The sequence below is a fragment of the Danio aesculapii genome, chromosome 4 (genome assembly GCF_903798145.1).
Source record: "Danio aesculapii chromosome 4, fDanAes4.1, whole genome shotgun sequence".
In the NCBI taxonomy this organism is placed as follows: domain Eukaryota; kingdom Metazoa; phylum Chordata; class Actinopteri; order Cypriniformes; family Danionidae; genus Danio; species Danio aesculapii.
In genome coordinates, this window is record NC_079438.1 from 26,216,413 (window position 1) to 26,238,452 (window position 22,040).

Genomic DNA, 22,040 nt, shown 5'->3' on the forward strand with positions numbered 1-22,040 from the left:
GAGTGACATTGGTTTAATAGAGTATTTGAACGTAAACGGGAGGATGGGCGGGGATGTAGAAAGTAAACAAAAGACATGTGGCGAGTGATCAAAACAAAACGTGCCAAGGAAAGACACATAGACAATACGAACACTACAACAAGATAGAGGTAACGTTGTTTTTATATTCACACATTCAGACATTCTCCTTAATAATAGTTTAAAAAATATATAATTTGCAAACTCTAAATATAGAAATAAAGTTGGTTTTATATTCGCACATTCATTCATTTAGCAGTCTCTATATTGTTTACTATGTTACTTTGAATATTCGATCGGAATGAGCATGCAAGTATGATTTGAAAACAACATTAACACTGTTTATTTGACTGTGAACAATGTTGTACTTTGATAGTCATTGGCTGCTAATATGATTTCACTATTTAGAGTTTGCAAATAACACTTTTATGAAATTATATTATTAAGGGGAAAGTCTGAATGTGCAAATATAAACCAACTTTACCTCTATCCAAATTACCATAGCAAAAGTTATAGGGAGCATGTCACTGAACGAATGTGAGAATATAAAACCAACTTTACCTCAATAACAAGTAGCCCAGATGATCAAACTGAGGACATGACACTTAGTCTTAGTGAATTAGTCTAAGAAAAACTGTTTAGAGTAAAGTTAAAAATGTTTAGAGTAAAGGTTTTGATCAACTCCTAATACTGAATATTTGTCTGTGTGTGTGAGAAAGTGGAAAACGATGGAGAAATGTATTAATAAGTCAAGACCGCAACAGTAAGTGGCAATAAAAAGCTAAACAAAAAAAGACTTTTATTTTGGCGTGGCGTGTGACGTCATAAGGCTGCGCCGCTCCCGCGCTTTGATTCGACTGGGGAAAGGTTTGTTTTAAAGCGTTTGCATAAATATAAATCGATTGATTAAAGTTTTATTTTTTTCCGATTATGTTCCTGTTGTTAACGATATTGTTTTAACACTTTATATAATGTAGTATGTTTTACTCGCAGTAATGAAGGGCTATTGTTTGAATAAAGCAACAGAAATGTGTGTATTAAGTGTTTTAATGAAGGTTAGTTGATAAAATAGTTTAATGTAATTCTAAGTATACATCACTATATATGAGAAATGGAGTACTAGTTTTAATCAGCTCATTGTTTCTTTCTCTGATATAAGTGTTGAAGAGAAGTTATTTTGTTTCTGTTCATTGTTTTATTTATTTTAAACAGTACATTTTTATTGTTTTGTTCATTTTAAACAGGATAAAGTGTCCAAACACAGAGAAAAGCTCCTGCTGAAGCGACTGATCTCCACACTGTTATAAAGATGGCGTTTATTAAAGAGGAGAGTGAAGATGTGAAGATTGAAGAAACATTCACAGTCAAACAGGAAGATCTGCAGGAACAAACAGGTTGGTTTTCATACTGATATATTTTTAATAAGAAGAATACTAACTTAAATCCATCTTGCAGCCCTGAGTGTGCTGCCTAGTTTTCCAGTGCCTAGTGTATTATTAGTCTCCCATTTTCTCTACTATCTTAAGGTTATTGCTTTTCTTGTTCTTCTACTGTTTGTTAAGTGTCCTTGAGCACTGGCGCTATATAAAAAAGTTTATATACAAACTGAGCTGAGGATATTTGACCTACAGTATTCTCATACAAGATATCTGCTATTACAGTAATAGTGTTGGCTTAGTACTTTCCATTTGCATATGTCACGTTGATCACAATTCCCTTTTTTTTACATCAACTTCTTTATGGGTTTAAACTTGTTTCTAGTAGTTGTTACTAGTTCCCACAGATAGTATCTGAGTTAGAATTACATCATTACTATAATAACAAATTTCCAGGGCTATTGTGTTTAAACAGGGTTTCCGTGGGGTCTTAAAATGTCTTAAATTCCTAAATCTAAATTTTAGGCCTTAAAAAAAAGTCTTAAATTAACTGAAATATTGTGTTGTAGGTCTTAAATCTTTTTTAAACAAGTCTTCATTTTCTTTTGTTCATGTTTTGCTACCCAATCTGGCCAAAACCCATACAATCACCAACAATCCATCTCAATAAAACTTTTTACTCAAAAAGGTCATTTTAACTCTATTTATCATAAGGGTTTAATTATTTTCCATTTGAAAATTCTTTAGCCCTTTATGAGTCTAAAATTTCAGTCATAATGGTCTTAAAAAGTATTACATTTAACTTGGTGAAACCTGCAGAAACCCTGGTTTAAAGTATGTCAAAAAGCGTGGATGCCCCCAAATTTAAATATGCTAAATGAAATGGACACTAAAGTGATTAATTATTATAAAACATTGTACAGTATTCTAAACTATATGATGATGTGTTTGTACAAATGTGAGACAAAACAAACTAATTATAGTTATTATATAATTATTATAATGTTTAGCATTGCACTGACTACAACTGGCCAACAAACTAGTCTAAAAATGTATTTTGCTGCTTAAGAAATGGATTACAGCTTGCTGATGATATGCAAACATTTGAGTGTAAAGTTCATCAGAATATTGACCATATTTTTGCCCGAGATTTTTTTTTAAGAATGAATTTTTAGATCCTAAAAACAGCGTTATGCTGCTTAGGCATGGGACGATAACAGTTTTTAAGGTATACCGCAGTTTGGAAAAGTCAAGGTTTTAAAACTTATATGTAAGTTTTTTTTTTTTTTTTTTTTTTTTTTACGTTTTGTTTTAAGTTTTTCAGGACAACAGTATCTCCAGCAGAAAAGATATCCAAAGATGCCATTTTAAATCGTAAAGAAATCTGTGTTTATGAAACAAATGAAGACAGCAGAAGTGAATCATTTATTTGAATGATTCAGCCTTCTAAAAAAATAGCAAACGAGATCAGGGCCCCGTTTCAGAAAGGAGGTTAAGTGAAAACTCAGAGTATTTTAACCCTGAAATGAGAGAAACTCTGGGTTTTCATTTTCAAAATGGCAGGTTCATCAAACTGGAGAAAGCAGGGTAAGTCAAGCCTGTTTCTGAAAGAGAGGTAACTTTAACTCAGAGTCAGTTAGCGTGGTAACTTACTCTGTGAACCTAACCTGGTCAGTAGCAGGTTTTATTCTCTAAACTCTGAGTTTCTGTCGGTCTCCTTTCCTTTTTTTTTTTTTAAAGATGAAGTACTATTTCTCGCCTTAGCCTTAAGTTTCCAGCCACCTATTTTTATGTGCATTGTGGATAGACTATGAGCATAAAAAAAATCAGTTATGATGCACATAGCTTTTGAGAAAAGATAAACTTACGTAAACTACGCAAGCACTTTTACAGAACAAATTCCAGCATGTGCATTAAAAAAGGTTTGTTATAAGAGATCATATGATTATGAAAATGTGTGTGAATGGACAAACCAGCAGTCTGAGCATACTGTAAACCATCTGAAATGTTGTTTTGGTCATTCTAAAATGCCTTAACCATTTCAGTATTCATGTTATTATATTATTAATGATCTCCAGAGTGTCTGAAGAGTGTCAAAAGCATCTGTTCTCCGCGTCTCTTGGCTTCAAACGCCACCACATGTTCATTGTGTGCCGGCATTGTCCTCTGAGGTGAAAGTCATTTATTAAATAAAGGAAAGATTCACGTAACTTCTTCTACTATAGTAAATTCTGTTTTTACAGTTGATATTTCGCGCCAGTTAATCAGGAAGTGACGATTTTGTTCTCTTTGATTTATTGGATGGAAACGCTGATTTATTTTATATTCCAGTTTTGCAAATACATTTAATTCACATTTTTGGTTGGAAACATAGCTATTGCCTACATTTCAGTCACACAAAGAACAGTACGTCACGTACGAGAATGGCTTGTCCTTCTTTAATGAATAATTAGCTTAAAATCACAGATCTTCGAAAGGGACATGTACTGTAACTAGATTAATGTGATTACTACTCGTTTTAAAAACATTCCTATTCAAATATTTTTATTGATTTTTCAAAAGTCTTCAATTTTTCCACAACATATATTGAACCACAAATTAACATGGTACATAGCTACAGACATACTCGCAGCCCACAAAGAAAAAAAGAGAAAGAGAAAAATAAATAAATAAAAATAGATTAAACAAATTATGAAATTAGGGATACTCTCACTTAGGATATAATAACCCCTGAGCGTTCAGTGTTGGATAGGAAAGGCTGCCAAACCTCATAAAACTTTTTTTGTAGAGCCTTGGATGGTGTACTTAAGGTGCTCGAGTTTAAGATGTGATAACACTTCTAATATCCAATGTTTGTGGGATGGCGGGTTTGTTTTTTTCCACCTGAAAAGAATCAGGCGTCTGGCCAATAAAGAAGAAAAGGCAGTGATTTCTACATGATTAGCTGACAGGTACATTTCTTCTGGCACTGTACCAAAAATTGAGGTCAAAGGATTAGGATCCATATCTTTATTACATATAGATGAAAATGATCTAAAAGTATCAGTCCAAAATTTATGTAATCTAGGGCATTCCCAGAACATATGACTCAGATCTGCTGGCTCCAAACCACATCTGGGGCAAGATGAATCTCACCCTGGATAAATTTTTGCCAGCTTGCTCCTAGATAGGTGAAGTCTATGAAGCACCTTAAACTGAAGAAGACCATGTCTTATACATACAGAAGATGAGTGTACCAGTTCTATGGCATATTGCCAGGCTGTATCAGATATTTCTAGTCCCAGTTCGTCTTCCCATTTTTGCTTTATACCATTTAGGGAAGGGGAGGCAGTTCTTTGGATCACTTCATATAACATGAACCTCATAGCCCTTTGATATGAGTCCATATTTACCAATTCATCTATCCAGCATACTTTCTGGTTGGTTCAGTGAAGGAGAGAAGTGTTTTTTAACGAAAATACAGACCTGAAGGTACCTAAAAAATTAGACTGTGGAATCTCAATGTCTGTTCTTAACTGTTGAAATGAGATAAACGTGCCATCTTTAAACAGGTCCTTAACACAGTTAACTCCCTTCCTAGACCATAATTAGAATGCTTAATCTATAAGAGAGGGAGGGAATAACGGATTTAACAAAATGGGAGCAGAAGGCAATGCTTGTTTATTATTAAAGTGAAGTCTGAATTGTGACCATATTCTGAGTGATCCATTAATAACTGGGTTATTCGTAGAATATTGTTTGCTTACTGGAATCGAAGCACAAAGTAGTGAGCATAAAGACACTGGATTAGACGTGTGCTGTTCCATCAGTAACCAAAGTGGGCCTCATCATTGCAGATGTTGGATAACCAGAATATCAGTTTTTGTAAATTGGCCGCCCAATAATAGTATAATAATTTGGCATTGCCAATCCACCCTCTTCCTTCTTTCTTTCTAAGTATTCTTTTCTTATGCGAGGAATTTTCTTATCCCTGAGAAATATAGAAATAAAGTTACTCAACTCCCTGAAAAATGACTTGGAAATAAAAACTGGCACGGTCTGAAATAGAAACAAATTTTTGTATTATTGTCATTTTAATGGAATCGATCTTCCCAGCCAAAGATAAAGGAAGGGTTGACCACCGTGTCATGTCTCGATTGGCTTTGTCTTATGTTGTTTTAAAATGATTATTGAACAAATCCTTATATTTGCGTGTCACACTCACACCCAGTTATACAAATTTATCAGAACTTACTGAAAATGGAAAGGATTGGAAGGACATTTGCTGTGCTCTATCATTGATCGAGAAAAGGAGACTCTTTGCTAGATTGACTTTGTATCCAGTAACATTTCCAAATTCTGAAATTATTGTAAGAGCTTTAGGAATACATGTATCTGGAATTGACAGAAAAAGAAGATCATCCGCATATAGCAGGAACTTATGTTCTTGTCGCTCTCTGAAAATTCCTTGCAAGCCATCTGAGTTTCTTAATACGCTTGCTAGAGGTTCGATGGCAATGTCAAGAGCCGAGGGGACAGAGGGCAGCCCTGTCTTGTTCCCCTAGAGAGTGAAAAGCATTTAAAAATTATGTAATTTGTTTGAATGGATGCTTGGGGCCTAGAATATAAAATTTAATCCAGGAACAGAATCCAGGGCCAAATCCAATTTTTTAAAGTGCTGTAAATAAATAGATATACTCTATCAAAAGTCTTATGGGCATCTAAAGAAATTAAGACCTCTGGATTGGTATTATTTTTAGGTGAATAAATCATATTAAATAAGCGACAAAGGTTGTTTTTTAAGAAGTAGTTGTCATGGTTTATGGGTCTGTGTGTTCTTTCTGTAAATGTGTGTGTGTGTTTGCGTGGTTGCACGATTGCATGACTGACAGTTCTGTGTTTACCTTCTACAGCTGTGCGGTCACTTGGTATTGTTGTCACCAGTGATTCCTTGTTGCGTAACTACTCAGCTGATTCATCAGCGCACTACAGCTGCTGTGCATTACCACGCTTATATCAAGCCGGCGCTCATGTCTCTCATTGTCAGTTCATTGTTGTTCATGTCTGTGAAAGAATCAGTCCACGTTGAGTTTCTTGTATTTCATTGTGCCCTGTTGATGGGGAGTTCGCTCTCGGATGCTGAATGTTCATCTTTGGCCTTTTTCTTCTCCCATCTGACAGTATTCAGTTACGAACTATTTCTGCCTGTACTGGCGCTGTACTAGCTTGGCAGAAAACTTCTTATAAAACTCAGCCGGGAAGCCATCAGGGCCTGGTGCTTTTCCGGTTTTCAATGTTTGATTGCATTTTCAATTTCAGAAGGTGTTATATTTCCTTCTAATGCCAACTTATCTGAATCACAGAGGGATTGTTATTCTAAATAATTTAAAAAGCTCTCAATACGTTCAATTTCGTTTACCTCAGAGCGGAAAAGAGTTTAATTGAAGTTTTTAAATTGATCATTAATTCCCTGTTTATAAGTAATTAAATTTGATTAGATTAAATTTTATTGTCATTACACATGTACAAGTACAAGGCAACGGAATACAGTTTAGGTCTAACCAGGAGTGCAATAGCAGCAAGTGCAGGATACAGGTATAATTATAAAGTGCAGTTATAGAAAAACTATGGTGATATTTACAGATGGATGTACTATGAACATTATATACAGGTTGTATTAGCTATGAACAGAGATTTCCAATAAATTGATATGTGTACAGATTGCTATTAATAATCAGAAGTGTGCAGATAGATAAACATAATTACAAATGTCCTTGTGCAGTGGGTATCTAGAGTTCAAAATTAAAGAATCAGTGCAATGTAGTGCAATGAATATGTGCAATTTTTAAATGTGCAAATGTTAAATAGTGCAGTGATTGTGAGGAGTATAAGTTATGAGGAGAGTGGGGGTGTATTAGGAGGGCAAAAGAGTCAGTGAGGAGCAGAGTTCAAAAGGGAGACAGTTCTGGGGAAAAAGCTGTTCCTCAGTCTGCTGGTTTTTGTCTTGGGGAGCCTAAAGCGCCTGCCGGAAGGCAAGAGAGAAAACAGTCTGTGAGCAGGGTGAGAGGAATCTTTAAGAATACTGCGTGTTCTGCGGTGTTTCTTCTGGATGTCCTCTATGTGGTCCCTGTGATGCGTTGGGCAGTTTTCACCACCCGCTGCAGTGCCTTATGCTTAGCAACAGAGCAGCTTCCATACCAGACTGTGTTGCAGTTGGTCAGGATGCTCTCTATTGTGCAGCAGTAGACGTTCACCAAGATGGCTGATGACAGCTGGTTCTTCTTAAGTTGCCTTTCAGAAAAATAGGCGCTGGTGAGCCTTCTTGACCAGGCTGGAGGTGTTGGTGGTTCAGGAAAGGTCTTTGAGATGTGGGTCCCCAGGAACTTGAAGGACGAGACAGGCTCAACGGCCATCCCATTGATGTGGATGGGATCATGTTAGCCTGTCCGTCCCTTCTGAAGTCCACAATGAGCTCCTTGGTCTTGGTGGTGTTAAGGAGCAGATTATTGTTGGTGCACCAAGTGGCCGGATGCTGTATCTCCTCTCTGTAGGCAGTCTCATTACTGTTGGTGATTAGACCAATCACTGTGGTGTTGGATTTGTTCACAGGCCTACAGTCGATGGTAAAAAGGGAGTAGAGTTCGGGGCTCAGCACACAGCCCTGTGGTACACCAGTGATGAGTGTGATGGTGGTGGAGCAGATGTGGCCTGATCTTATATTCTGAGGTCTGTTATTCAGAAAGTCCATGACCCAGTTGTAGAGAGACGTGTCAATATCCAGGTCTTCAAATTTGATCATTAACTTAGAGGGTATGACAGTGTTGAATGCTGAGCTGAAGTCAACAAACAGCATTTGTGCATAAGTGTTTTTATTGTCCAGGTGTGTGAGTATAGAGTGCAGTGATATCGAAACTGCATCTTCTGTGCTCCTGTTGCAAACTGATGTGGGTCCAGTGTGGATGGCAGAGAGTCTTTCAGATGTGCCAGGACCAACTCTCGAAGCACTTTATGATGATGGGTGTGAGTGCTACAGGGCGGTAGTCACTCAGTCATGTTGGGCTGGAGTGTTTCGACACTGGCACAATAGAAGTGGTTTTCAAGCATGTTGGCACAGCTGCTAGGTTAAGGGACAGTTTGAAAATGACTGTGAATACCCCAGCTAGCTGTTCTGAACATGCTTTGAGGACACGCCCAGGAATATCGTCTGGTCCAACAGCCTTACGCACATTGATCCGACTCAGTGCGGTGTAGACTTCTGGGGAGGTGAGTGTGATAGGTGAGTGGTCGGTTGAGGAAGTGATCCTGGTGTAGGGTTCTTTATTGTCTCTTTCAAAGCGGATATGAAAGTCATGTAGCTCGTTCATGAAGGAGACATCTCTGGCTGTGGGTGTGGACTGGCTGGGTTTGTAGTTGCCATAATACTGCAATCATCCTTACTAACTGCTGCTATAAAACCAGCTGCTGAGGATTGTTTCAGTTGGTAACACAATAACCTTCCAGTTTGTTCGCCATGTTCATAATGAATCTGGCTTGATCTTATGTGGAGACCCTCTGCGTATTCTGCTTGCAGAAAAAGTCTTTTCTTATGGCGCTCTTTGGAAGGTGATGTTGAGTGTAGCTGATCAATTGTATTAATTTTATTCATAATCTCTGTAAGCCGTTTTGACATTCTTTTATTTGCACTAGCTTGATATGCAATAATCTGTCCTCTTATATATGCTTTCAGAGTATCCCATAGGATGCTATAACCTATCTCTGGGGATTCGTTTGTCTAAAGGAAGAAATCAATTTGAGCATCAATAAATTTGACAAAATCATCGTCTGCCAAGAGTCTTGAGTTAAACCGCCATGTGCGTTGGGGGATTACATTGCCTGGAAAACATAGCTTTAGTGACACTGGACAATTGTTCGAAATAACAGTACTACCATACTCTACTTCTGACATTAAGGGAAGTCAATCAGGGAATAGGTTTGATGCACAGGTGAATAGAAGGAAAATTGCTTGGAAGATGGATATTTAAATCTCCAGGGGTCACTTACACCATATGTCTGAATGAAGGAGTTAATACATTGTGCTGGCTGACTTAATGTATTACTTGAAGAGCTAGAGCGATCCAAAATTGGGTGCAAAACACAATTTAAATCGCCTCCTGAAATTAAATTGTGTGTGTCAAAACTAGGCAAAATTGAAAATAAATCACTGAAAAGTTGTACATTGTCCCAATTAGGAGCATACACATTGGCCAGGACCACAGACATGTTAAAAAGTTAACCTTGGATTATTACGTATCTGCCATTTTTATCCAACACATTTGACTCCTTAACAAACTGTACATTCTTAAGTTTGAGTACAGCAACGCCCCTACTTTTGCTATTGAAGTTAAAATGATATATTTGTGTATAGCCTCCTCTATTAAGTTTAGAATAGTCTTTTTGCAACAGATGTGTCTCCTGTAAATATACAATATCAGATTTTAACTTATTAAGATATGTGAAAACCTTGTTTCGTTTCACTGGGTGATTTAGCCCCCACACATTCCAACTGGTAAAGTTTGTCTTCACTCCACCCATTTTATGGAGAGCTGTCGAAAACATTCATCAGAAGCATCCGAAAGGTATATGTGGGTTTTGTATGTAGGGGGATGTGTGGAGGAATGAGGAAAGAAAAAAAAAAGGGGGGGGGGTGATCGCACATACACTTATAAACATGAAACAACACAATATTGAAACCTTGCGTGTAAACTTGCTCACACTTCCAGCTACTCCCACTCTTAACTAGCTGACCATGTGGGACCTCTCATATAAAACAAAACAATTTGAACAGCTCTTGATGTTTTACTACAAAGCTACTCCAACCATTATTGACAAAATATACTTGAGAATTAACAACAACGAACATGTGCTGTAGTGGTAATTTAAAAGTTAACATGAGAGTGACATTAACATTTGTATTGTCTTTGACAGCCCAGTGTACTGTCGTGATTGCCTTCATTTCCATGGCTTTCTTCAAAATATCCTCGTTTTCGGAAAAGTAGTGGCATATAATCACGAAGGCGCGTGGCGGTTCCTTGTCGTCCACTGGTTTGTTGCGTAGAGTGCGGTGTGCCCAGTCCAGAAGTGGAGTCTTCTTGAGGTTCAGGGTATCTTTCAGGAGGCCAGCTACAAATTCCGTCATGCATCTGCCATGCTCCCATCCTTCTTTAATTCCCGTAATGTGTAGATTTAAGCGGCGAGACCTCTCCTCAAGATCCTCGCTTTGGTCTCTCAGCAGAGCCAGCTCCTTTTTCACGATACTAAACTCTTTTTTTCAGGGTAGTAAGAGAGTCAGAGTATCCACCCAATACAGACTCCAGACCAGTCACTCGCTCCTTCGTTGCTTACACTCTGGCAAAAATGTGCTTCAAAGCATTGCGTAGGTCTGTCCAAAGCTGGTCAATTTGATTGAAAAGTTAATTTGACTGTGCAACGGCCTTTTCCTCAATTTTAGCAATCAAATCGCCCTTTAGTGCATCAATAGCTTGAAGGACGGCACTGTAATCACTTACCGGAGCAGTCTCTTTTTTTTTTTTTAGATGCAGCTTGCACTTTGGAGTTAGCATTAGCATTGAGGCTAATAGCGGATTCCACCTCCCTATGGTTGCTTTTGCCTGTATTCATCCTGATTCAAGTTGAATTACGCTCAGAACAGCTAGACTCTGACACTTATAAACACTTTTTTTCCAGTATATGTAGGTTTAAGGTAATAATATTTAGAATAAGAGCAATATTAAACGAAATTTTAAGTTTCAGGTGAGGACCTCAACAGTTTGCGTCTTTACATGGTTCCGCTCCAACCGGAAGTCCAAAACAAACAATATAACAGTAATCACAATAAAAATACAAAACCCTCAGCACTTATAACTTAAATGAAAGTGAAAGGAAAAAATGCAAATGATTTCAGGCCAGCAGATTTGTTAGATTTGAAAACAGGGAAAAATAATACTGATAATAATAGTACTGGGAGAAAACAAAACAAGAGAAATAAAATGAGAATTTGGACAAAAAAAAACAAAAACGTTTGCTTTTTACCTACGGAGCGGAGGGGTCAAGGGCTATGAAAGGAGAAGGGCGAATGTGGAGGTGTGGATGTGAAGGTTGAGGGCATCGTCGATGAACCCAGCCGGTGAGTAGCAGCCAAGGGTGCCTAACAGGAAACTCCGACACTGTTGACTGCGGAATGAAAGCTTTCGGGAGCTGACTCCATGCCAGCAAGATAAATCGATAAGTTGATTTTGTTCAGGTAACACTGCACTGAAGACTTTGGTGACTTGCTCGTTCACAGACGTCACGAGCGGTCTTACTTTCGCATACTTTCGCTTTTTGTTTCTCACAGCCAGTCGTTAAGTTTACACTATTTGTCTCGACCCAGTTTCTCTACTCGTTTCCCCGCACTGCAACAGTTCAGTCAACTCTTTCTTCTGCACACAACATAATGCTGCCCTCTTCAACTCTCCTCCTCTTCCTTTATACTTTCACCCATTTCCTTTTTGCCGTCTCATGGGTGGCGACCAATTAAACAATGTTGACTGTCGTCACAGAAAACACCAACAATCATAAATGCATGATTATATGCTGTTATGGCTTTTGTAAGGGATCAACCTACGTTTTAAGATCGATCAGGGGTTTATTAGCTCATTTCAATGAACTGGATCTTAAAGATTCAAATCATTGATTCGACTCAATTGAGTCAGATTGAATCAGATAAAAAGATTCACACTTTATCCACCATTTGTCCCGCAAATTGAAGACATCGTATCTTACCAATCTTGTTAATATTATTTACGTGGACAACGATAATAACATAACACAGTATTGGGCTAACTTTTAGCAAGGTAACAAGATCTACAGCTCAAGGCAATGACTTAGAAACACATAAATAAGAACACAGTTCTTACAAAATGAGAACAAAGATTTATTGAACTACACTAAGATACATGAAACAAACTACGTAATAAGCAAACAACAAACAAACGCGCACACACACACACACACACACACACACACACACACACACATTCACACAGAGGCAGTTCAGAGGATGTAAGATGAGTTGAACAACCATCCCAAATTAATTATAATACTTCTTACAAGATCTTAGAATAACACCTGAGAAACCACAAAAGCAGAGATTTGGCTTATCTTTAACTGCTTAAGATCAATCTGCACCAGATCAGCAAGAGGCAACATTTGTTTGTTATTTGCGAGTTTGCTGGAGTCAATTTTTCCCTCGCCGGCTGGCCTTGGGGAAACTCGGTGCTCCTGATTGGCTGGTGGCTTCTGTGACGTCCTTGGAATTTGCTCGTGGGCGGCTGTCGGTTACCGAGGTGACGGACTGATGAGAGTCCATTTGTGGAAGTTTGTGCGGTTTCGCGGTCCCGAAACTCAAGAGGTTTGCATGGGAAATTCGTGGTGACCCAATCGCGTGTATCCGACACAGTATCCAGGCAGGCGAACGGGGGCAGAAATCTATAGCATGCGGAAGCCAGCTAATGCAAAAAGCAAAGTTTCTTTGTTGCAGGGTGTTTTTACGTGACCTGGATTGGTCCATCCCCATGACACTCTCTTCCAATGAGCAGTTGCCATGAAGGGCGGGGCCACGCCCAGTACTATCGTAGAAAGGGTCAATAATTAACAGACTGCATGTAGAATTTACGTGGTAAGTTTGTGACTATATCACATCAAAGGTTACAAGATGAATACTGTTTGTGCTACTAGTTTTTCATTTACACCAATGTATTGCAAATGTCACTAGCTTTCGTTCAATACCAGACATACATTTCAGACACTTACAGATAATTTTAATCTGCTATAAGGGTTAAAACAACAAATTAATTAACTTGGTTGGTTGGAATAAACATAGCATATGAGGAAAACCATGGCATATTATTCAAAGATACTCTGCCTTAGTTTTGAAATTTTAGGAGATTGTCTTTCATTTGTATGCATTATTTTCTCTTTGTCTCTACGAAATTGTACATCTGGCAGGATGTGCCAAAGGCGAGCACATGACCATGCAGAGGAGTCATTCAAAGTCTCGTGAGGCGGTTCCCGCTGAAAATCCTGTAAAGCCCCATTGTTTAAGTTTATTAGTCATTCACTAGTTAGCTGAAGGGTACCAGAACATCTGCAGCCAAATATTAATGCAGCTATTCAAGTAAATTGGGTCTCTGTTATCGTGATGGTACAAGCCCTCAGGCCAGTTCAATGACTGAGACAATTTGGCGCTTGGCGAAGATTTCAGATTCAACGCGTATTGACCACTGCAATATGCCCATTAGTTACTTCACTTTGCAATCAAAAAATGTTGTTATTATAGAGGCCAATGGAGCAGAAAACAGCCATGAATATAATGAAAAGTGAGTAAATTTTTATTAAAAACTTTTTATTTTTTATTTCAAAGCATTTTCCCTGAATATGTTAAAATTAGATGTCCTCAAACATCAGTCCGTTTACAGAAACACAGAGAAAGTTTTGGCCCAATTAAGCCTCAAAATCACCCCAGAATGGATAAAAATGACCCAACAGCACACAAGGGGAAAGGTGCACATTCCAGACAGGTATGTCTCATGTCTGCAAGGCAAATATTCAGCAGTTTGTTCAGCTGTTACCCCAGAAATTTTTTTTCTGATGTGTTTACCAGTCAGGCACAGAATAAACAAGTATTCCCTGTGTGGTGATATGTGAAACAGGTTATTGAGATTGGCTGTTTTGTGTCGGGGTCCAGGGTTGCTGGGGCAAGGGGGGCGGAGCCAGCACGAGCAGGCTGACACAGAAGGCAGAAAGATCCCTAATGAGTGCATGCTTTAATGAAGTTATATTTTGAGTTCTAAAGGGATGGTTTACTCTGTTTAACATGACATGGTGTCAGAATGAAAGTTCTCCACGCACTCCTATGATCTGAGGAGGATGGAAGAATAATGGAGAACTTTCACGCGCTGAAGATTTTGATTTCGCACGGCCGTCATGTTGGCCGGCGTGGAGGCAGCGTTTTGCACGATTAAGAATTTCAATGAAACTTGACAAGGAAGACAGAGATGTACAGGTGAATTCACTGCTCTATGCAATGGGCAAGCAGGCTGAACCCATATTCAGCACATTTTTGTTTTCTGTAGCGGAGGAAAAGTATTACTAAAATGCAGTAGTTAAAAAGTTTGATGAACATTTTCTGCTCAAACGCAACTTGATTCATTTTCACAAACGGAATCAACGAAATTGTGAAAGTGTCGAAGCGTTCGTCAGGAGTCTGTCTATATGAGCTGGCAGAGTTTTGTGATTTTGGTGGAACTAAAGATGAGCAGATTTGCGATCGCATTGTGATTGGAATTGCAGATAGCAACGTGTCTGAAAAGCTGCAGTTAGAGCCCGATTTGACGCTGGAGAAAGCGATACAAATTGCTCGGCAATCGGAACTGATTAAAACGCAAAGCGCTGATATTCGAGGAGCAGGTGATGTAAGTGAAGTGGGCTATAAGTCTAAGCACACGAGACAATTCAAGAAATACACAGGAGGTAAATACAGAAATCCTGACACTAAACAAAGAGATGAAAGTAGTAAAGTTACATGTTCAAGTTGTGCACGTAAGCACGAATATGGGGCCTGTCCTGCTCAGGGTAAACAATGCCGCAGATGTAATAAAACAGGACATTTTGAAGTCGCTTGTAAAACAAAAACTGTAAAAGAAGTGACCAGTGACAAACAAGATGATGAAACTAAGGGAACATGGTTTCTGGGGTCAGTTTCTGATGATGCTAACGAGAATGAGCGGCATGTAAAGTTATCAATACAGGGGACTACGGTTAATTTCAAGAATGATACTGGCGCAGATATCACAGTCATGTCTAAACAAACATTTCTAAAACTTCCTGTTTGCCCACATCTTACTAAAGCATTTGCTGACATCATAAGTCCCGGTGGCAAATTGGACTGTATTGGTAAATTCTTCGCCTGTACAGAAAGGAAAGGACAAAGTGTCAGTTTCTGGACTTATGTTGTTACAGGCCCATACACTAACAACCTCCTCAGTCGTAAAACTGGCTGTGAAATGAAACTGGTGAGTAGAGTTGATTCTGTCAACATGGAGGACTGTGTTTCCAAAACTGTCTGGTGCATGCATATTCTCCACGTTAGATGCATCCAGTGCATTCTGACAGATATCATTGGATTCAAGCTGCAGCAAACTCACCACTTTTATAACGCCTATTGGCCGCTTCTGTTTCCGGAGTCTACCCTTTGAAATAACCTCCGCTCCGGAGATATTTCAGAGAGAAATGAGCACTCTTCTCAAAAACCATGCTGACTCTGTTGCAGTGATGGACGATATACTGGTGTTCGGTAGAGACAAGGAGGAGCATGATCGCAACCTCAAAGCAGTCCTAAATTCTGTCAGAGACTCTGGTCTTAATTTGAATAAAGAGAAGTGTCACTTTGGAAAATCTGAAATTCAATTCTTTGGACATATTATTGGAAAGGATGGGATCCGGCCTGACATTAACAAATTTAGATCTATAACAGAGCTCCCTTGCCCTACGAATCTGATTAAATTGCGACAGGTCTTAGGGATGATAAATTACCTCTGTAAATTCCTTCCAGGTCTTTCATCAGTTCTTCATCCAATGACTGAGCTGCTTAAGGGTGACACTAAATGGACCTGGAGCGAGGCACAGATGTAGGTGTTTAACAGGGTGAAGAGCATGTTGACCACAGCACCAGCGTTAGCGTTCTATGATACTACAACACCACAGTGGTCAGCGTTGACGCAAGTAGTTATGGTCTAAGTGCTGCCCTGTTTCAGCAGCAAGAAGAAGGACTACTTCCGATTGCTTTCTGTTCAAGGACTTTAACTGAGACTGAACGCCGCTACTCACAAATTCGAGATGGAATGCCTAGCTGGAGTGTGGGCATGTGAACAGTTCTCGCGTTACTTGCAAGATATGGACAACTTTGAGCTTCAGACTGATCATAAGCCACTTGTACTATTGATTAACACATACGATGTTGACAAAGCTTCCTTAAGGTGCCAACGGTTACTGATACGTTTGATGAGATTTAATGTCAAAGCAGTGCATGTACCAGGCAAACAGCTCATGGTGGCTGACACTCTTTCTAGAAATCCTCTGACTCATTACTCATTGAGTCTGACACAGAGCATGACCTGACAGTGTTTGTACAGGCAGTACTGTCCACTAAGCCGGTGAGTGAAGATGGGTTAAATGCCGTAAGGAAAGCCACGCTCCAAGATACAGATCTCCAGTTGGTTTGCAAGTGCATCCGCCAAGGATGGCCCAGTAAGACATCTCAGTTGACAAGTGTGCTGCACAGGTTTTATGCTGCTGGGGCTCACCTTCCGGAAATTGTTGGACTTTTGCTGTATGAGGATATAATTGTGATTCATGGTTCACAGAGACCGGAAGTGTTTCGTCTGCTTCACACAGGTCATCAGGGCCTCACGAAGTACAGGGAGAGGGCTAATATGTCTGTATGGTGGCCTAGAATAGCCAAAGACATCACAAAAACAGTAGAGACATGCGAGTTCTGTCAAGTCTATAAGTCGACACAAAAGAGAGAACCCCTGATGGTTACAACCGTTCCTGGTGGGCCATGGCAAAAGATCGCTGTGGACATCTGTGAACTAGATGGTAAGAAATCCCTAATAGTGTTAGATTATTATTCTCATGATATTGAGATTGCACCTCTACAAACTATTACAAGCCAGCTGGTGATTAAGCATCTGAAAACTATGTTCGTTCGGTGGGGGATCCCATACAAACTTATAACTGACAATGCTACTCAGTTTACATCTGCTGAGTTTGTGGAGTTTAAAACGACATACGATTTCACTCACACTACCTCCAGCCCTCTCTACCTACAGGCTAATGGTGCAGCTGAGAGGAATGTTGCTATTGCAAAAAGAGTGTTGAGGCAGCCAGATCCACAGCTAGCTTTAATGAGCTATCGTGCTACACCCATCAATGCCACGGGACTGAGCCCAGCTCAACTGATAATCGGACGTCAGATCAGAAAGACAGTTCCAATACTACCAAAGAAAGTTTATTGTGCAAACAAATTAAGGCACAATCTCTTGCCGAAACAGAGACACATTCAGAGTGTCCCGGATATTCCATGTTGCTAAAAGGGAACTTGTTATATATTTACTAAAGGGGGGCTTCATCAATTTAAAGAGGGGAGATGTGGTGATATGTGAACAGGTTATTGAGATTGGCTGTTCTGTGTCGGGGTCCAGGGTTGCTGAGGCAACGGGGGCAGAGCCTGCACGAGCAGGCTCACACAGAAGGCAGAAAGATCGCTAATGAGTGCATGCTTTAATAAAGTTATATTCTGAGTTCTAAAGCGATGGTCTACTCTGTTTAACATGACACCCTTGTCTGCTTAACAAATTTTAGAAAAACATTTTGTTGAAATTATTAATATATACGAATAAAAATAGTCAATTTGCAGCGTTTAAATCTGTCTTATCAATATGACCAAAAGACTTTTATGATCAATTATGTAAGAAACTCTGAAAACTGGACTGACACAGTTTCAATTTACTATAACCTCTATGTTAAGCAGCTTTGACACAATTTACATTGTAAAAGCACTAGATGAATAACAATGAATGCATTTAATCTGTACATGTTAATGGACCAAAGAATATATGATCTGATTTATTTTACATTTAATGTGCATCAAAATTACAGTGTGTGTAGCCAATGTTTCCAGTGTCTTTTCACTTTTCAGCTTTTAATTTAAGACATTTTAAGACTTAATGAAAACTAATGTTTTATTTATTTATTTCAGACCAAATTGAAGAGTATGAGGGGAATAAAGAAGAGGATCATCATGTCAAAATTGAGGAAAAAACTAATTTACAGACTGATGGTATTTTGAAAAGGAGAGACAAGAATCATTTCACCTGCACTCAGTGTGGAAAGAGTTTCAGCTGCTCATCACACCTTAATAATCACACGAGGATCCACACTGGAGAGAAACCATTCACATGCACTCAGTGTGGGAAGAGTTTCAGCCAATCATCATCCCTTAATCTACACATGATGAGCCACAATGGAGAGAAACCATTCACTTGCACCCGGTGTGGGAAGAGTTTCAGCCGCTCATCACACCTTAATGACCACATGAGGATCCACACTGGAGAGAAACCATTCATGTGCACTCAGTGTGGGAAGAGTTTCAGCCTATCATCATCCCTTAATCAACACATGAGGATCCACACTGGAGAGAAACCATTCATGTGCACTCAGTGTGGGAAGAGTTTCAGCCTATCATCATCCCTTAATTTACACATAAGGATCCACACTGGAGAGAAACCATTCACATGCACTCAGTGTGGAAAGAGTTTTGGAAGAAAATGCCATCTTAAGATTCACATAAGGGTCCACACTGGAAAGAAACCATTCACATGCACTCAGTGTGGGAAGAGTTTCTGCCAATCATCACACCTTAATCTACACATGAGGATCCACACTGGAGAGGAACCATTCACATGCACTCAGTGTGGGAAGAGTTTCTGCCAATCATCACACCTTAATCTGCACATGAGGATCCACACTGGAGAGAAACCATTTGCATGCACTCAGTGTTGGAGGAGTTTTAACTACTCCTCAAACCTTAATAAACACATAAGGATCCACACTGGAGAGAAACCATTTGCATGCACTGAGTGTGAGAGGAGTTTCAATCAATCCTCATCCCTTAATAAACACATGAGGATCCACACTGGAGAGAAACCATTCACTTGCACTCAGTGTGGAAAGAGTTTTGGAAGAAAATGCAATCTTAAGATTCACATGAGGATCCACACTGGAGAGAAACCATTCACATGCACTCGGTGTGAGAAGAGTTTTAACAAATCATCAAACCTTAATAAACACATGAGGATCCACACTGGAGAGAAACCATTCACTTGCACTCAGTGTCGGAAGAGTTTTAACTGCTCATCACACCTTAATAAACATATGAGGATTCACACTGGAGAGAAACCATTCAATTGCACTTAAGCCGCGGTCACAATGGACTTTTCTCCCCATAGACTTCCATGTATACGCATGCGAATGTCTCAGACCGAAAACGCAAGTCTGTGTGTTTTGCAGTTCACTGCATTGCAAAGTTCAAGCTTGGTGAACTTTGACCTGTGAAATCACATCACTTGACTGTGTAAGACCAATCGTTGATCAAAACATGACCTCTCTGGACAGAAATGTAAAATATGGACCAATCGCTCACTTTTTTTAATGTCTAATCATCTTGTTTAATCCCGCTCCTTTTCTAGGGCTGCTCGATTATGGGTAAAATCAAAAGCACGATCATTTTGGTCATAATTTTATATCACGATTATTCAAAACAATTATCAGTTGGTCAAAATTATTCGCCCTTCTGTGAATTTTTTTTTTGTATATAAATATATCCCAAATGATTATTAACAGACGAATTTTTCACAATATTTCCTATAATATTTTTTTCTTCTGGAGAAAGGCTTATTTGTTTTATTTCGGCTAGAGTGAAAGCAGGTTTAAATATTTTGAAATCTATTTTAATAGCTTAGTATTTCTAGCTCCCTTAAGCAATATATATTTTAATTGTCTGAGAAGAAACTACTGTTATACAATGACTTGCCTAATTACACTAATTAAGCCTTTGAATGTCACTTTAAGCTGAATACTAGTATCTTGAAAAATATCTAGTAAAATATAATGTGCTGTCACAGCAAAGATAAAAGAAATCAGCAACAAATGTGTACAACTATAAAGGGGGCGGTATAAGATGCATTAATCGTTTATCTCGATCAATTGTTTTCCATACTCTGTAGAAGACAAAATCAAAACCAGATTTTCGATTAATTGCACAGCCCTACCCTTTTCGCAGCGCCATACAACAGAATTTCGCATGCTCAAACTCTAGTGTGACCGCAGCTTCGGTGTGGGATGAGATTCAGCAACTCCTCAGACCTTAATAAACACATAAAGACCCATACTAGAGAGAAACCATTCACATTCACTCAGTGTGGGAAGAGTTTTAGCTGATCAGCAATCCTTAACGAACACATGAAGATCCACACTGGTGTGAAAGAGTATATGTGCTTGAGTGTGAGAAGACTTTTATTACAGCTCCAAAATTAAAACTGCACCAGACGATTCACACTGGAGAAGACCGTACAAGTGTTCACACTGTGACATGTCTGAATAATGTTTGAAAAGGCTGAGTGACGGTATACTGTTTTCCAACACTCTTACACTGCAGTAGGTGGGGTTGTAAATGTGTTGCGTTCCTCGCGTTTACTGTAAACACGATGGTGGCGGCTAAGAGAAGAACAGTTTCATACACATCTGGCAAACCACCTCTGCAGCTTGAAATCTCTTTGCAAGTGATTGTACAGGTGCGGATACATCTGTACTTTACTCTCCAGTATATTCATGTAGCTAGTGTTGTTTTGGATGATGTTCTCTGTCTGACTCCCTGAATGAGAAACAAATCACTGGGAAGACGCTGCACATCAAAGAAGGTGGAGCTCCAGGACGGTTAGTTTGCAGTATACCAGGGCTTCAAGTTTAGAAAGCTCATTCAATTGTCCAGTGTTGCATCTTTTATTAGTAAAGTTTCTTTATTTTTAGGTTCAAGATTCTTTCTAGTTTACTACATTTACTTTTCTGAGTAGAATACAAACTTGATGAATATTTTATGATTTAAGCAGAGCGACAGGTATTAAGTTTTACAATATTAATACACTGTGATGATCCCAAGACTCCAGATTGGAGTATGTGGTAAATCCTGATTGGATGCCTGCATTACTCATCAATGGATTTATAAAAGTTGTTGTGCTAGATACACCAGGAAGCTGTGGTTACTCGGGAGTCCCCATGTCTAGACCTGCCCTCTCATTGACTCTTTAACCTTATGGTTTTGTTTTGCATTACTTGTATCATGTAGTTAAAGTGTTGTTGTGATTATATTCTTTATTATAGTTCTTTATCTTCATTATTATCCCTAGACATTTGTTGGTTGCTTTGATTGATTGTTCTATGAGTGACATTTTATAATAAATAATTTGCATTCAGGCTATTTTGTTGGCTCATCTCTCTTTTATGTTGCGACTCAAACAAGCGGGTCATAACACTTTGTAAAATGTGTCCGGTTGTATCTGAGATCTTGTCTTTTCAGTCATGATCATAGGTGAGTGTAGGAACCAAGACTGAGCGATAAATTGAGAACATTGCCTTTTGCCTCAGCTCCTTCACCATAACAGACAATCACATCAACTGCATTACTGCTGCCGCTGCACTGATCCATCTTGCAATCTTACATTCCATTCCTCATGTAAAAAGAAAAAAATCGCAGATACTCTATTTAGGGTAAGAACTCAACGCCAAACTGGAGATGGCTATCTTTTTCCAGTCAAGCTCCATGCTTTCTGACTTAGAGGTGCTGTTTCTTTCCCTTCCATGTCACACTCAGTAGCAAACTGTCCCAATGCATGCTGAAGGTCCATGTCCTGTGAAGCCAAAACGCTGTTATATGGAAATGGAAGAGACAGTTCTAGCCTGCACCTAAAATTCTGTCAGTAAAAATTATTATATTTTTGAGATCAGCCTTAAAAGAAACACATTTACAAAATA

General features: G+C 38.9%; 1 protein-coding gene and 1 long non-coding RNA gene across 2 annotated transcripts; both read left to right on the plus strand.

The window, feature by feature from the left end:
• Positions 1 to 864: 864 nt before the first annotated feature.
• Positions 865 to 18,407, plus strand: LOC130222418 (uncharacterized). The gene is made up of 3 exons (XR_008836451.1): positions 865 to 885; positions 1,263 to 1,412; positions 18,211 to 18,407. It is a non-coding gene; the product is annotated as an uncharacterized LOC130222418 (long non-coding RNA).
• A 66-nt stretch (positions 18,408 to 18,473) lies between these two features.
• On the plus strand, positions 18,474 to 21,471 carry LOC130222393 (gastrula zinc finger protein XlCGF57.1-like; the record flags this gene model as incomplete). Its single annotated transcript, XM_056454991.1, has 1 exon — positions 18,474 to 21,471. A coding segment is annotated over one exon (954 nt), but the record flags the coding sequence as incomplete, so codon positions are not given.
• Positions 21,472 to 22,040: the final 569 nt, after the last annotated feature.